Consider the following 13341-nt stretch of genomic DNA (forward strand, 5'->3'; position numbering starts at 1 on the left):
CACAGACTGATGGTCTGGAGCAGTGTTCACCTGCTGTCTCTGAGAGCAACTCGCATGCCATGGATCTTGAACTTTGGAGCAGATCTTCTCTCTAGGGGCAACTCACTGTGTGGAGACTGGAAGCTTCACCCGAGGTGGTGAAGCAGATCTGGCTGCAATTCGATCAGGCGACTGTGGACTTGGAGAATGCTCAGTGTCCCGTTTTTTTTTTTTTTTGTTTTGTTTTGTTTTTTCCCCCCTGCACGATTAGAAAGCTCCACTGGGGATGGATGCTGTGGCTCACAATCTCCAAGAACCCTCCTCTATGCCCTCATTTCTCCAACTCTGCCCAGAGCGAGAGAGAATGGTCACGTTGTCATCCTGATAGCCCCACACTGCCCAGGGAAGCACTGGCTGGTGGAGATTTTTCAGCTGCTGCGCAGAGACCTCCTGTCTCTTGCATGGGGGGAAATATTCCATCCCCACCTAGAGAGGCTAGCTCTATGTGAGTAGTTTAACCTGAACACTGTGGGGCTTCCCCACAGTGTTATCGACGCTAGTCACTGTTCTAGAGCGTGGCGTGTGTTTGAAAAGTGGTGCTTAGAGCTGCATTCTCTTGTTTCCCTTTTGAATCCCTGGAACAGGTTTGAGTTAACATTTCTGTCCTTGAAGACAACTCTATATGAAGGTCAACCTTGCCTTTATCCCAAAGGTTCTTGGCACATGTTCCTCTGTAGAACTGCTGGCCTTTTACCCACGCCTTTCACCTCAGATTCCCACATATGGGAAATCCTGTGTATAAACAGCGCCTTTCCTATTGGATAGTAGGAGCAATTGCCCTGGCCTTCACTAGCAGGGGTCTTCAGCCTCTTGCCCCACTAGAGGTCTGGCAACCTCATGGGCTCTCTTTAAGGGAGTTTCTATCCAGGAGGTGTGTGCAGCTGCATGGTGGGCCTCACCTCACACATTTGCTAGGTTTTACAGGCTAGATGTAACAGCGCCTAACCTGGTGCATTCAGTTCTCTGTCTTCCCAGGTGGGAGCTTCTCCCCTGTGAAGTGCTATTGGTGACAGTTGTCTTCTCAGCAGGCATGTCTGTCAATCTGGGAGTTAGTCTTCCTCCTATAGTGAGACACGAAACAAATGCTATCAAAGAGAACTTCAGGTTATGTATATAACCCCGGTTCTCTTGAGTAGCATGAGTTAGTGTTTCACCAGACCACCCGCCTTCTATGGAAGCAAGGAAGAGGTGGACTTGCTTTGAATGACATCTGAGGCACTAGCCCCTCATGACATGGGCGTCACTTAGCCAGCCTGTAAAGACGTAAAGGTATTTGAGCTTCTGATGAGGTCACACAGGAGGCCTTCTCATAGTGAGACACTCACTGTACTATGCTACTCAGAGAACTGGGGTTATACACATAACCTTAGGGTTTGTTTTTTGTTTTTGTTTGTTTGTTTAAAATAAACAAATCCACAAACTAGCTGATGTTTAGTTCTAACTTCGGCTCCTGAAGCACAGAGACTAACAATATCCAATAGGGAGTCGCACATGATGATGGGGACCAGTAAGAAGTTCGCCATCAAATAATTTATACAAGCAATGAACAGTCTCACAAAGACTTGCATGGCTATGTGAACAAACAGAGAACACTCAAAACAATCAACATCAGGGCACAAACTGCAAAGAATATGGAATACACCAAAGACTATCATGAAGCCATGCATATCCTGAACATGTAACTCTTCCAGCCATGTTATTATGCTTGTAGGTGTATTTTGTTTTTAAAGGGAATTGTACTTAATTTTCATGTCATTTATTGTCACAGCTTGGATCATAGATGCTTGGCTTTTAGTGTTGCCTTTTCTCTGGTTACTATGCTGAGGCAAGTCTAAAAACTGCAAAAGTATTTCACTGCAACACAGTAAAGTGCCCTCTCAGTCTTTTGGCTGCTTAGATTTGTCTACTCATACATGGAGATGCAGAAGCACAAATTATGTAGCACGTCGTTTGGCTTGTTCTTCTGGAGACATCAAACTTAGCTTTCAGGTCTTATGGATGCTGTGGATACTAACTGCAGTATGCTTAATCTGTATTCATGTTAGGGTATTCATGCTCCTGTCATGCATTGGCCAAAGATCCCTAAGTAACAGCGGTGTTTTGGAAGGCCTTCTGAATCTCCTGGACAGCCTCCTGTCTCCACTGCAGCAGCCACAAGCTGCCGCTCAGCGCAGAACTGAAGGTAAAGCAACTGAGAATAGCGTCTTTGCAGCACCTGATATGTTAACTTGAGTTAGTAGAAGTTACAGATAGAGTTAAAGTCAGTGTTAATTATTATGTAGTCAGATTTATTTATTTTTAAACAGACTGGTTTGTTCAAAAGTGGGATACAAGAGTGTGTTTGAAATGAAGTTGATTTTTTGTTTGTTTGTTTTTGTAAAAATTAAACAGGTGTTTTGGATATTCCCATGATCAGCTGGGTAGTGATGTTGGTCTCCAGACTGTTGGACTATGTAGCAAGTATCGAAGATGAGGCCTCAGGAGGGAAGAAGCACCTGGGAGGGAAAGAGCGGGAAAGACCTGTAACAGGTAAAATACCTGCATTCTACATTTCCCTGATATGTGTAAATGTTTTTTGTTTTTTTTAAATTTTCTTTTTCTTTTTTTAATCTATAGGCACTGGAAATTGTGAAATTGAAACAAAACATAAACAGATGTTGATTGTCACTGACCAGTTGCTGATTGCAGTTTTGCTGTTAATTCATTGATAGCTTTGAAAGGGTATCAATTACCAAACAGCAGAAGCTTAATAGTAATCTTTATGAATATCAACTCAGTGAGGAACTGAATAGATATAAATAGAATATAAAATATTGCACATATAAAAGGCTCAGACAACGCTTGCATGAAGTGGTTGGCAGAATATCAACATTTTTACTCACTACGCAATTAGATGACACAATGCAATTGCTTTTTTTTTTTCATTCTCCAATTTAGAAGTCTACAACTGCAAGAGAGCACAAAACAAAATTATGGTTAAACATTTAGCAATGTCTGCTTATTAAGGTAGTTCCTAAATATAGGTAGAAAGATGGTATCTGAATAACTAAAGAGAAAAAGTGGTCAGGATTTTTACTCTTTACTTAGTGGTTGGACTTTGTTGAAAAAAGTCTCAAATCCATAAATCTTTGATGCTTATGCTTCAAATGGATGATGATTAACAAGATCTTGCTAACTCAGCTGCACATTAAATGACATCAATGCAAACATACATCTTTTACATATGATTGGAAATGGTTACAATCAAACTGCACTGTATGCTAAAGATGTTTGTCGCAGTCCTCAAACTCAGCTAAATCATTTGGAATTAAGCTGTTTGATTGTACGTCATACTCCTTAGTTGTTTGTCAGTCTTGTGTTACCTTCATTAATGTGCTGTATTTTTTTGTCCTGCAGGTATTCAGTGGAGTTTCATAAATAACAGCCTCCAGTCTCAGAACTCCAGCAGGTCAGCCAAAGGCAGCAGCAGCCTGGATCGCCTGTACTCACGCAAAATCCGTAAGCAACTTGTCCATCACAAGCAGGTAAATGTGTCCCATTTCAAAAGCAGCACACCTTCATATTTGTTTTTCTCAATTTTTAAGTGGTTAATTAAAACTTGATTTGAAATTTGCATTTGTTAGAATCAGGTTAGGGATTGTTTCCTATATTGGAATGCATCCAACAAGTAGATATTTCTGGAGTGATACTTTTACAGTACATAAACTTATTGTGGCCTTTTCATTGCAGCAGCTAAATCTATTGAAAGCAAAACAGAAGGCTCTGGTGGAGCAGATCGAGAAGGAGAAGATCCAGAGCAACAAAGGCTCCTCCTACAAACTGTTGGTGGAACAAGCCAAGCTGAAACAAGCTACATCCAAGGTGAGCAGCTCACCACACACTCAAAAAGATTAGGCTGTGAAGGAGGGCTGCAACTAAATCTGCCATTTCTTCTTTGATTAGTTGATTAGTCAGTGATTATTTCAGTAGCTTGCTGAGGGCAAACCTCCTGTTCTCCTGTTCCAGTACCTACTCCACCTGTGAATATCACCCTTTTGTCTCATCCCAATTCTGTGCATCACGGAGATTAATTTTCAATACTACAACTTGTTAATTTTTTCCTTTTTCAGCACTTTAAAGACCTGATCCGTCTGCGGCGGACAGCTGAATGGCCCCGTTCCACATTGGATACAGAGTCCACAACAGCCAAAGAAGCCCCAGAAGTAGAACCTCTGCCCTTCACTTTATCTCATGAACGCTGTATCTCTGTGGTGCAGAAGCTGGCCCTCTTTCTCCTCTCCATGGATTTCACCTGCCATGCTGATCTGCTGCTCTTTGTCTGCAAAGTATTTATCTAACACTGGGAGTTAATCTAACACTGGGAATATATATACACAAATTTGACAGTCTAAAACTACAAATATTTATCTTATTTGTTTAGGTCCTGGCTAGGATAGCCAACGCCACAAGGCCCACAATCCACTTGTGCGAAGTGGTGTCTGAGCAGCAGCTAGAACGCCTGCTTCTCTTGCTTGTGGGAACGGATTTTAACCGGGGGGACATCTCCTGGGGAGGCGCCTGGGCACAATATTCCCTCACGTGTATGCTACAGGACATCCTGGCTGGTGTGTTTTCAGCTTAGCGTTACATTTGTTTGAATCTGATTAAAACGCACTGTTTGTGAGGCGAGCGGGTGACATATTAAATCTTGTGTGAAGCTGAACATTTAGTTTGGCACATTGTTGTTGCTGGAGTTTCAATTTGGCTTTAGAGCAGATTATTGTACCAATTGTTGTTGTTTTTTTAATCTCTTTGAAAGTTGGGGAATTATATTTGTATGTTCTCACATTAGCTTGAGCAAAAAACGTGGTGTGCAGACTTTGGTGCACATATTTGTTTCAACAGGGTCCTTTTCTTTTTTTGTCTCTAACTTTTTCCAACTGTAACATTTTTTTACTTTAGTTTTGACATAGTACCATTTTCACAGAGCCACTGGTGTGGTTGTACAATGTTTACAGAGCACATTTCACAAGCTTTTATCAAAGCAATAATATAGAATATAATGAGGCACATTAAGCACATGGATTGTAAATTTTCTTATTGTTATTGATGTAAAAATTAGACTTGTTATTCAGATTTTCTGTTTCATGTTTGGTGTCCTTTAACAACTTCATCTTCATTAAGTCGGTGCATGTCTGGTGTACTTGAACATGTATTCTTCTCAGGTGAACTGCTGTCTCCAGGCTCTCTAGATGTCATGGATGAGGTGGTGGTGTGTGAGGAAGCCGGGACATCGTCCTCCTCTGCGGGAGCAGATTCGGAGGACTCGCTGTCCCAGCCAGCACCCATCCCCCTGGTAGAGAGCATTGACGAGGCCCTTGTGCCTGATATCATCGCAGGTACTACCGGGACCTCCTCAGTATTCCAAAGTGCGTGGGTAGCCCTCTATAACACCCCCCCCCCCCCCCCCCCCCCCCCCCCCCCCCACACACACACACACACACACACACACACTTACACTGACTTGAGTGACATGTTTATTGTTTTTTCTCACAGTGTGTTGTTATTATTTGTAGCTATTATGAATTGGAGTGAGCAGTTCAGGCATAGTTCCAGCCAGTTTTAGGCCTTTAATTTTTGCACAATTTCAGTGTGTATTTTATTTTTCCTTGTGCCAGTTTACCTCACAGGGTGAGCAGGCAACTATATTCAGCAAGGCTAAATGCAGTGACCTAGCTAAAAAAAACTACTCCCATACAAGACTACAGTTTTAGCTGGATTGGGGTTAAAATTGTCTACAGATGTGAGAGATTTTCTTGCTTGTATGTTTTTGTAATGTGCGTGCTTGGCAATATTAAAGCTGTTTTCACTATCCAAAGGTGCTCCACCTCTGTCATCTTTGGAAAAAGATAAAGACATAGACTTTGACTTGCTACAAGACCTGATGGATGTTGATATTGATCCTTTAGATATTGATTTGGAAAAAGATCCACTTGCTGCCAAAGTGTTTAAGGTATGTGCATGATAACAAGCTACTTTCATTCTTTCTGTCATGTCTCTACTGGAAATTAATGCAGTGACACTCACTAAGGTTGGGTGATTGGACTAATTTATTGGCCATCGATGATAGGCTGGGCCTTTCACAGATCGTTTTTACAAGAGCTATTTATTTATTTATTTGCCCATGAGTAAGTTTGTTAGTAATGTTGGTTGAAGCTAGGAGAAACAGTCAACAGAAAAACTAAAAGCGCCGTTTTCGCAGCACCCTTTTCCAGCTGCAAGCAAATGCAGTGATTCATTTACTCAAACTCATACCAGAAAGAAAGACAGGCAGTAGCCTATGTTCAGAAAAACATGTTGTTGTTAAACCTGAAATAAAGGACTTTTTTCTCTTGCTTAAAATCACAGTTAAGATATAAACTAATGTTGCTGTGTTTGTTAGCTAAGTGATCTAAAGCATCACAGAAAACGAACTCATTGCAAATGACGTTTTCAAAGTAATTCTTCTGCCTTCATTTGACTACTTTGAACTTGATGTAATTATTAAGGTTATGTTTGCTGTGGAAAACTAAAAAAGATTCAAAAGCAAATGTAGAAATGAATTCTGTCTGCAGACAGTTGATCTCCTTACATTTACCATCCCCTTTCTCATGTTCATCTTTAGCCCATCAGCAGCACGTGGTATGACTACTGGGGTGCTGACTATGGCACATATGGGTACAACCCATACATTGGGGGGGTTGGTATCCCAGTGTCCAAACCTCCAGTTGTTGCTGAAAAGCCAGGGTCGCAGGGTCTGTCAGTGTCCGTGTCACAGGGTGAGGAGAGGCCTAATTTTATCTTTTAGGGTTTTTTTTTCTCCAATATGGACCTGAACACATTTTCTGCATTCTTTCCATGCCACTTTTTGAGCTTCTGCCTCTGTTTCACAGCACTGGATGCCCGACTAGAAGTGGGCCTGGAGCAGCAGGCTGAGCTGATGCTAAAAATGATGGCAACTCTACAAGCGGACTCCATTCTACAAGCACTCACTTCCAGTTCATCCACAGGTAAATGAAGTAACAGTTTAAAAGTGAAGTGAAGCACACATTCTTTCCAGTGTTCCAGTGTTGGACTTGTGCTGATGGTCTGATACTGATTTTCTGTTGTGCTTATAGTGAGCCAGTCTTCCAATGGGACTGATGACTCCCTGCTCAGAGCTCTCCATAGTGGAGGCTCTCCCCCAAACAGCAGCCTGATAGTCCAGCCCTCATCCATCCCAATTCTGAGTGCCTGCTTCAACAAGCTCTTCTCCATGCTGCTGGTCCACCATGTACAGGTCAGAACAGCCACTAACTGGAATCACAGTTTAAGATGCTTTGATTCAGATGCTTAGTACTCAGGAGTACAAAGTCATTGGACCCACAAGATCAATTACTCTTACCTGCTGTTTAGTCCAATGCTCTACTTTAACTTCTTTTAGAGTAAATTTGAAGTATAATATCTAACTTGTAACTTAAAAGATTAAACAAACCTCTTTTTTCCCTTCTGAAACATGTCTGCACTTGAACAACCACACTGTACTGTGCTGTATTTATTAAACCTTGTAAATTGAACATCTGGAATGTACTGACAGAAAAGTGATTTTATTGGTTGGACTCTTCTGAAAGGACTTATTTTTAAATATAAGTGGTGACCACTGCAGAATTTTGTATGTATGACTTCGATAAAGAAGAGTAAGGGAACACCCACAGACACTAAATGTTATTTTCTCCACTCTCAGCTGGAATCCCTGCTGCAGCTCTGGCTAACGCTCAGTCTGAACACTTGTTCTGGGGGCAGCGAGGAGAGCGGGTCTGACATCTTTCTGTTCAATGCCAGCCGAGTGCCCACCATCCCGCTCAACCAAGGTTAGGGCTTTTCTACTCCGCTCTCTAATTTGGAGCTGTATGGAGTTTATATATGGTTACATTGCTTTATATTGTTCTTTTTTGTGTTTGTGTCTGTGTTCAGCATCCATCAGCAGTTTCCTAACCGTGCTGGCGTGGTACCCCAACACTTCCCTGAGAACATGGTGTCTGGTTCTGCACTCTCTCACTCTGATGACTAATATGCCAGCTTGCGGTCAGTACTCGGCTCTTCACTGGTTTGTTTACCAGTGGATTTTCTTTTCACATTATTTTCAAATGACTCTGCAAGGGGTATCATTGAGAAAGTTGTTTAATAATGGATTGCATTTATATAGTGCTTTTCTAGGCACCCAAAGCGCTGTGCAATTCCACTATTCGTTCACTCTCACATTCACACACTGGTCCAGGCAGACCACAGTTGTAGCCATATCGCACCATCGGCCCCTCTGGCCAACACCAGTAGGCGGTAGGGTAAAGTGTCTTGCCCAAGGACACAACAACCAGGACAGAGGTGGATCGAACCGGCAACCTTCCGGTTACAGATGAGCTTCCCAACCACCTGAACAACGGTCGCCCCCGTTTAAGCATTCTTGTATGTTTCTGTTTTCATGTTTATGAAAAAATGTTAAAAAATCCAAACTAATCCACCTTTTTATAGTGCACCCGCGTTTCTTTTCAGTCATTTCACTCGTTCAGCACATATCAACCCCACACATGTCCTGGCTTAAGACAACTCTGTTGACACGTTCAAGGCAGGTGACCTGTAATGACATATGTGCGACCCTCTTGGACATCTATAGTCCTATCACAGTCATTCCTCAGTTTGTACACTCTTCATCACGGTAACAACACCTCTGCTGAGTCGGGCTAGCTAGCTACTGTTAGTTAGCGCTGTTGTCTACCAACTTTAAGGTAGCCTTCATTGTTGTTAGCCATCACTGCCCGGTTGGAATGTGGGCTCCTTCAGCAGCACTAATGTTGAAGGTTTCCTGAGCATTGTTTCTTGCTTTGCGTTTTGATATGAGTATCAAATCCAAGCAAGCAAAGCAAAAATGTTGTGTTCACCCCTTTCCTCAGGTGTGTGGTTTCACTTTCCATGATAAGGTGTACCCTGTTTGCCTGGGGATTGTCCACACTAGGGTGGATTGGCTGAGCCCATAGTTTGTGACTTTTGCCGCCATGTCCCACATTTGGTTCTGAAAAGATGGGTGACGTTTGTGGATAAACTGCTTGAAAGATGGCTATAACATGGATTGACCCTCTCCTCTCCAAATTTAGGGAACATGCTTCATCTGAGTCAGATGATATCAGATTAAGCAATTGATGCCAGTCGATGCCCCAGCAAATAGATGACCACATGATGTATGTTGATGAGTTTCCCAAGTGAGAGACGAACTGTGCAAGAGCACTGGCCAACCTCAGTCTGAGTTAACCACTCAGCAGGATGACATGCTGGGCATCGGCCTGAATATGCATGGTATGTTAGAGGATGAGCTGTACCAGCCATGACAACATGTTTCCTGTTTTCTGCATCCACCTCAGAAAGTGGAATGATTCACAGGCGTTTTCCCTCAGAGCCAACAATGGTCAAAAGCTGCCTACCCATATTCCCAGATTTTAATGACACGGTTCGCTCAAGCAACTGTCTACCTGTGTCACTGTGTCCTGCTATAGACAGTATGTGGCGCTGAATGGTGTGGAAGTGGCTGGCTTAGTCAGTCCACCTCCTGCCGAGCCATTCCTGGTGGCTTAATAGTCCCACAACCGTTGGGGCCGTCCACTGTGAATGACTGTTAGTCCAATAATCTCACAGTTGACATTCAAACTCCAACTTAAATGGTCACCTTCCTTTGCACCACCACCGAAAAGCCAACCCTCTAAACTTCTACTCCCCCATTCATGCCTGCGCGTAGCCATGCCCCCGACACTTGCGCAGTAGGTTACATACATCTTAACATGATCCTTGTTGAACCATTGCATTGTAGGTGGCTTACAACAACGGCTATCAGCCACCTGCATGCAATGGAGTCTTGCTATCCCTTGTCGTTTTTTTTTTGTTTTTTGTTTTTTTAACATCTTGGCTCTAATGTGTTGACTCGCATGATCAAAAGTGGGTCAGTGACCCTCAGGACTATGTCAAAGGGAACAGCTCACTAGGGATTAAATACCTGTGACTCTCTATCATTTGAGTAAGACATGAAATGTCTTCATAAACCTAAAAAAAGTCCAGCTGACCCCCCAGTTGTCTAGATTACCATAACCTGCTTTTATTATTATTATTATTACTATTTTGTTTAAAAAAAATAACTTCTGAAATTCTAGTCTCCAACAACGGGATGAGCTCTCAGGAAAGCACAGCTCAGCAGATGGTGTCTGATCCCAACCTGATCCATGTCTTGGTGCGCTTCCTGTCTGGCAGCAGCACCAATGGGACAAGCCAACACAGCTCTCAGGTGGGACCAACTGCCACCCAGGCCATGCACGAGTTCCTGAGCCGCCTGCAGGTTCACCTGTCCTCCACATGTCCACAGATGTTCAGCGAGTTCCTGCTCAAACTCATGCACATCTTGTCTACTGAGAGGTACATTTTCACTTTTTTAGTTGTTAGTGTACATTAGGTATAATCAATAATTTTGACAGTAAGTATAATGTTTAATGGTATGAGTGGTTCTAATTAATGGTTCTGAAACTCTCAGGGGTCCATTCCAGTCAGGCCAGGGTCCATTGGATGCCCAGGTGAAGCTGCTTGAGTTTACTCTAGAGCAAAATTTTGAGGTGGTGTCAGTGGCCACTATCACCTCAGTTATTGAGTCCATCACGTTCTTGGTTCACCACTACATTACCTGCTCAGATAAAGTGGTTTCTCGCAGTGGCTCAGACAGCTCAGTGGGAGCCAGAGCTTGTTTTGGGGGTCTGTTTGCCAACATAATCCGGCCAGGAGACGCAAAGGCAGTCTGTGGAGAAACCACACGTGACCAGCTAATGTTTGATCTTCTCAAGCTGGTGAATGTGCTGGTGCAACTACCTTTGTCTGGAGACAGAGAGTTCAGCGGGCGGCTGCCACCATCAGGCAGTGGAGCAGCTGATAGCAGTGTGTCTGATGAAGAGAAGGTCTGTGGCAGCAAAGAAAGTGTAGCTGGTGGATCAGCATCCAATCAGGGCCCTCCTGCAGGTGTGGCTGATCTGGTGCTTGCCAATCAGCAGATAATGAGCCAGATCTTGTCTGCGCTGGGCCAGTGCAACAGCAGCGCCATGGCCATGATCATAGGTAAGACAACTCTACAAAGAATTATGTGATCTACCAAATATTTCAGCACTCAGATTTTATGGTCTGTAGCCTCATTGTTGTTTGACTTAAACCATTCTCATAAACCTTGCTTCTGGAATTAAAAACACACATATCACCGAAATAGTACACAACGCACCAAATGGTGCACAAAGATAGTTTGAACAAAAGCCAGTGAACAAAGTTGAGTTTCTAGCAGGCAGAGAGCCTGATATTTTCTTGGTAAATGACAGCCAAAAATTGTGCAACATTAGCAGTAAATGTTGTTTTTACATCACCTGGCCACAAACTCTAAGTGAAGCTGCAGTGGGATAGAAATATTAAGTGTTATGTTTAGGATGTTAAGCACGGTTTGTGCAGAAGCAGCCTCTTGGTCACAAAATACATTTGTGAGGTTAGCTAATTTTATACACACTTGAGTTATAACTAACTAAATTAGTAATGACAATTGTATACCAGTAGCCATCTAACATTAGCAGCACTACCATAAAACTCTGTAAGAGTAAGAATGCGTCTGATAAAATTTCACTTGTGGCTGAATTGTTCCTTTAACAAAGCACCAAACATATTTAAATGTATGTGGACAAGCATTGCCTATAACTATGAGCTGACTATTCTTGCTCTGTGTTCTGCAGGAGCCAGCGGTCTCCACCTGACTAAACATGAGAACTTCCACGGTGGTCTAGATGCCATCTCAGTGGGTGACGGCCTCTTCACCATCCTTACCACTCTGAGCAAGAGAGCCACCTCAGTCCAGGTCATGCTACAGCCCATCCTCACTTACATGGCTTGTGGTTATATGGGCAGACAGGTGAGCTTCATTCTGCTGGGGTCTGGCCTTTGATCATCTGAACAAATACAGAGCAGTGCTGACGCATATTTATTTATTTATTTATTTTCCTCCATCTTGTTATTGCACATTCTTTAGGGATCGCTCTCCACCTGTCAACTGTCAGAGCCTCTTCTGTGGTTCATACTTCGAGTGTTGGATACCAGTGAGGCTCTTAAGGCCTTCCATGACATGGGTGGGTGTATACACCTAATATCTGTATATTTCTTTGATTGTCAAAGCATTGTGTCCATAGTACTACCAAGACCTTACTCATAGTTTCAACATTCATGTCAGAGAGCCCCAAGCTTTAAGATTTGAATAGGTTTTAAAGTTTTGCTGTTGAGTTTCTTTGTAAACCAAGTATTTGAAGTACAAGTTACTCCCTCATCCATGTTTCTTAGCTTGCAGTTCCATCTTCCCAGCTTTTGTTTGCACATTGAGCCATATCTTGTTCAATAGAATAGTATTTAGCACAATTAGGTGTTAATGGTCATGGAAAAATATCTCCATAACCATTAAAACCCACATGGAGTTTAAGTCACAAAAGGTTCTTTTTGTTGATCAGCGCCCGAAGAGTCACCTGACATCTTTGTCACGCCACTGATTGTGGAAGGAATTGAAAAATTTAGCAAAGTCAGATTTTTTCAGTCGTTTCTAATTGAAATTGAACATAGGTGCATTGCATAAGAATAGCAGTCAATGGTTTATGCTGTACTTGATGTATAAGAAAGCATAACTTTGTCTTTAACCAGGAGGTGTCCAGTTGATCTGTAACAACATGGTGACCAGCACTAGAGCCATTGTGAACACTGCACGCAGCATGGTGTCCACTATCATGAAATTCTTAGATACAGGTCCAGGAAAGACGGCAGATGGAAACCTCAAAGCCAGAGTGATGACATCGGAGCCGGACAATGCTGAGGGACTCCACAATTTTGCTCCTTTAGGTGCTTTCAGCTAATTTTGAATTCCATCACTCCATCTCATAGGACAATACCTGAATAAAATTGACAATCGTATTCCTACTCTTCTCTAATCTGCATGATCTGTGTTGCTTCCCAGGTACTATCACATCCAGCAGCCCAACAGCACAGCCTGCAGAGGTCCTCCTCCAGGCCACCCCTCCACACCGACGGGCCCGCTCCGCTGCCTGGTCTTACATCTTCTTGCCAGAGGAGGCCTGGTGTGATCTCACTATCCATCTTCCAGCTGCCGTGCTGCTGAAGGAGCTTCATATCCAGCCGCACCTAGCTTCTCTAGCTAGTGAGTAGGAATTTCTTTAAAGATGAGTGGGCCACAACCTCTCTTGAGATTTG

General features: G+C 42.9%; 1 protein-coding gene across 3 annotated transcripts in view; it reads left to right on the top strand.

Moving 5' to 3' along the window:
• birc6 (baculoviral IAP repeat containing 6) overlaps positions 1-13341 on the top strand; it is a 132225-nt gene that overhangs the window by 52417 nt on the left and 66467 nt on the right. The window contains exons 31-49 of one of the 3 annotated variants that reach the window (XM_080869824.1): positions 2085-2221; positions 2431-2568; positions 3436-3563; positions 3769-3900; positions 4149-4364; positions 4460-4643; positions 5244-5447; positions 5898-6031; positions 6683-6836; positions 6951-7067; positions 7176-7336; positions 7781-7907; positions 8011-8121; positions 10230-10488; positions 10604-11175; positions 11829-12004; positions 12122-12218; positions 12778-12972; positions 13088-13288. In XM_080869824.1, the coding sequence (XP_080725950.1) occupies positions 2085-2221; positions 2431-2568; positions 3436-3563; positions 3769-3900; positions 4149-4364; positions 4460-4643; positions 5244-5447; positions 5898-6031; positions 6683-6836; positions 6951-7067; positions 7176-7336; positions 7781-7907; positions 8011-8121; positions 10230-10488; positions 10604-11175; positions 11829-12004; positions 12122-12218; positions 12778-12972; positions 13088-13288 (3443 nt within the window). The remainder of the gene's footprint in view (positions 1-2084; positions 2222-2430; positions 2569-3435; positions 3564-3768; positions 3901-4148; positions 4365-4459; positions 4644-5243; positions 5448-5897; positions 6032-6682; positions 6837-6950; positions 7068-7175; positions 7337-7780; positions 7908-8010; positions 8122-10229; positions 10489-10603; positions 11176-11828; positions 12005-12121; positions 12219-12777; positions 12973-13087; positions 13289-13341) is intronic. The other 2 variants (XM_080869826.1, XM_080869825.1) reach the window with 2 other exon arrangements.

Source organism: Rhamphochromis sp. 'chilingali' (assembly GCF_963969265.1).
Source record: "Rhamphochromis sp. 'chilingali' genome assembly, chromosome: 20".
In the NCBI taxonomy this organism is placed as follows: domain Eukaryota; kingdom Metazoa; phylum Chordata; class Actinopteri; order Cichliformes; family Cichlidae; genus Rhamphochromis; species Rhamphochromis sp. 'chilingali'.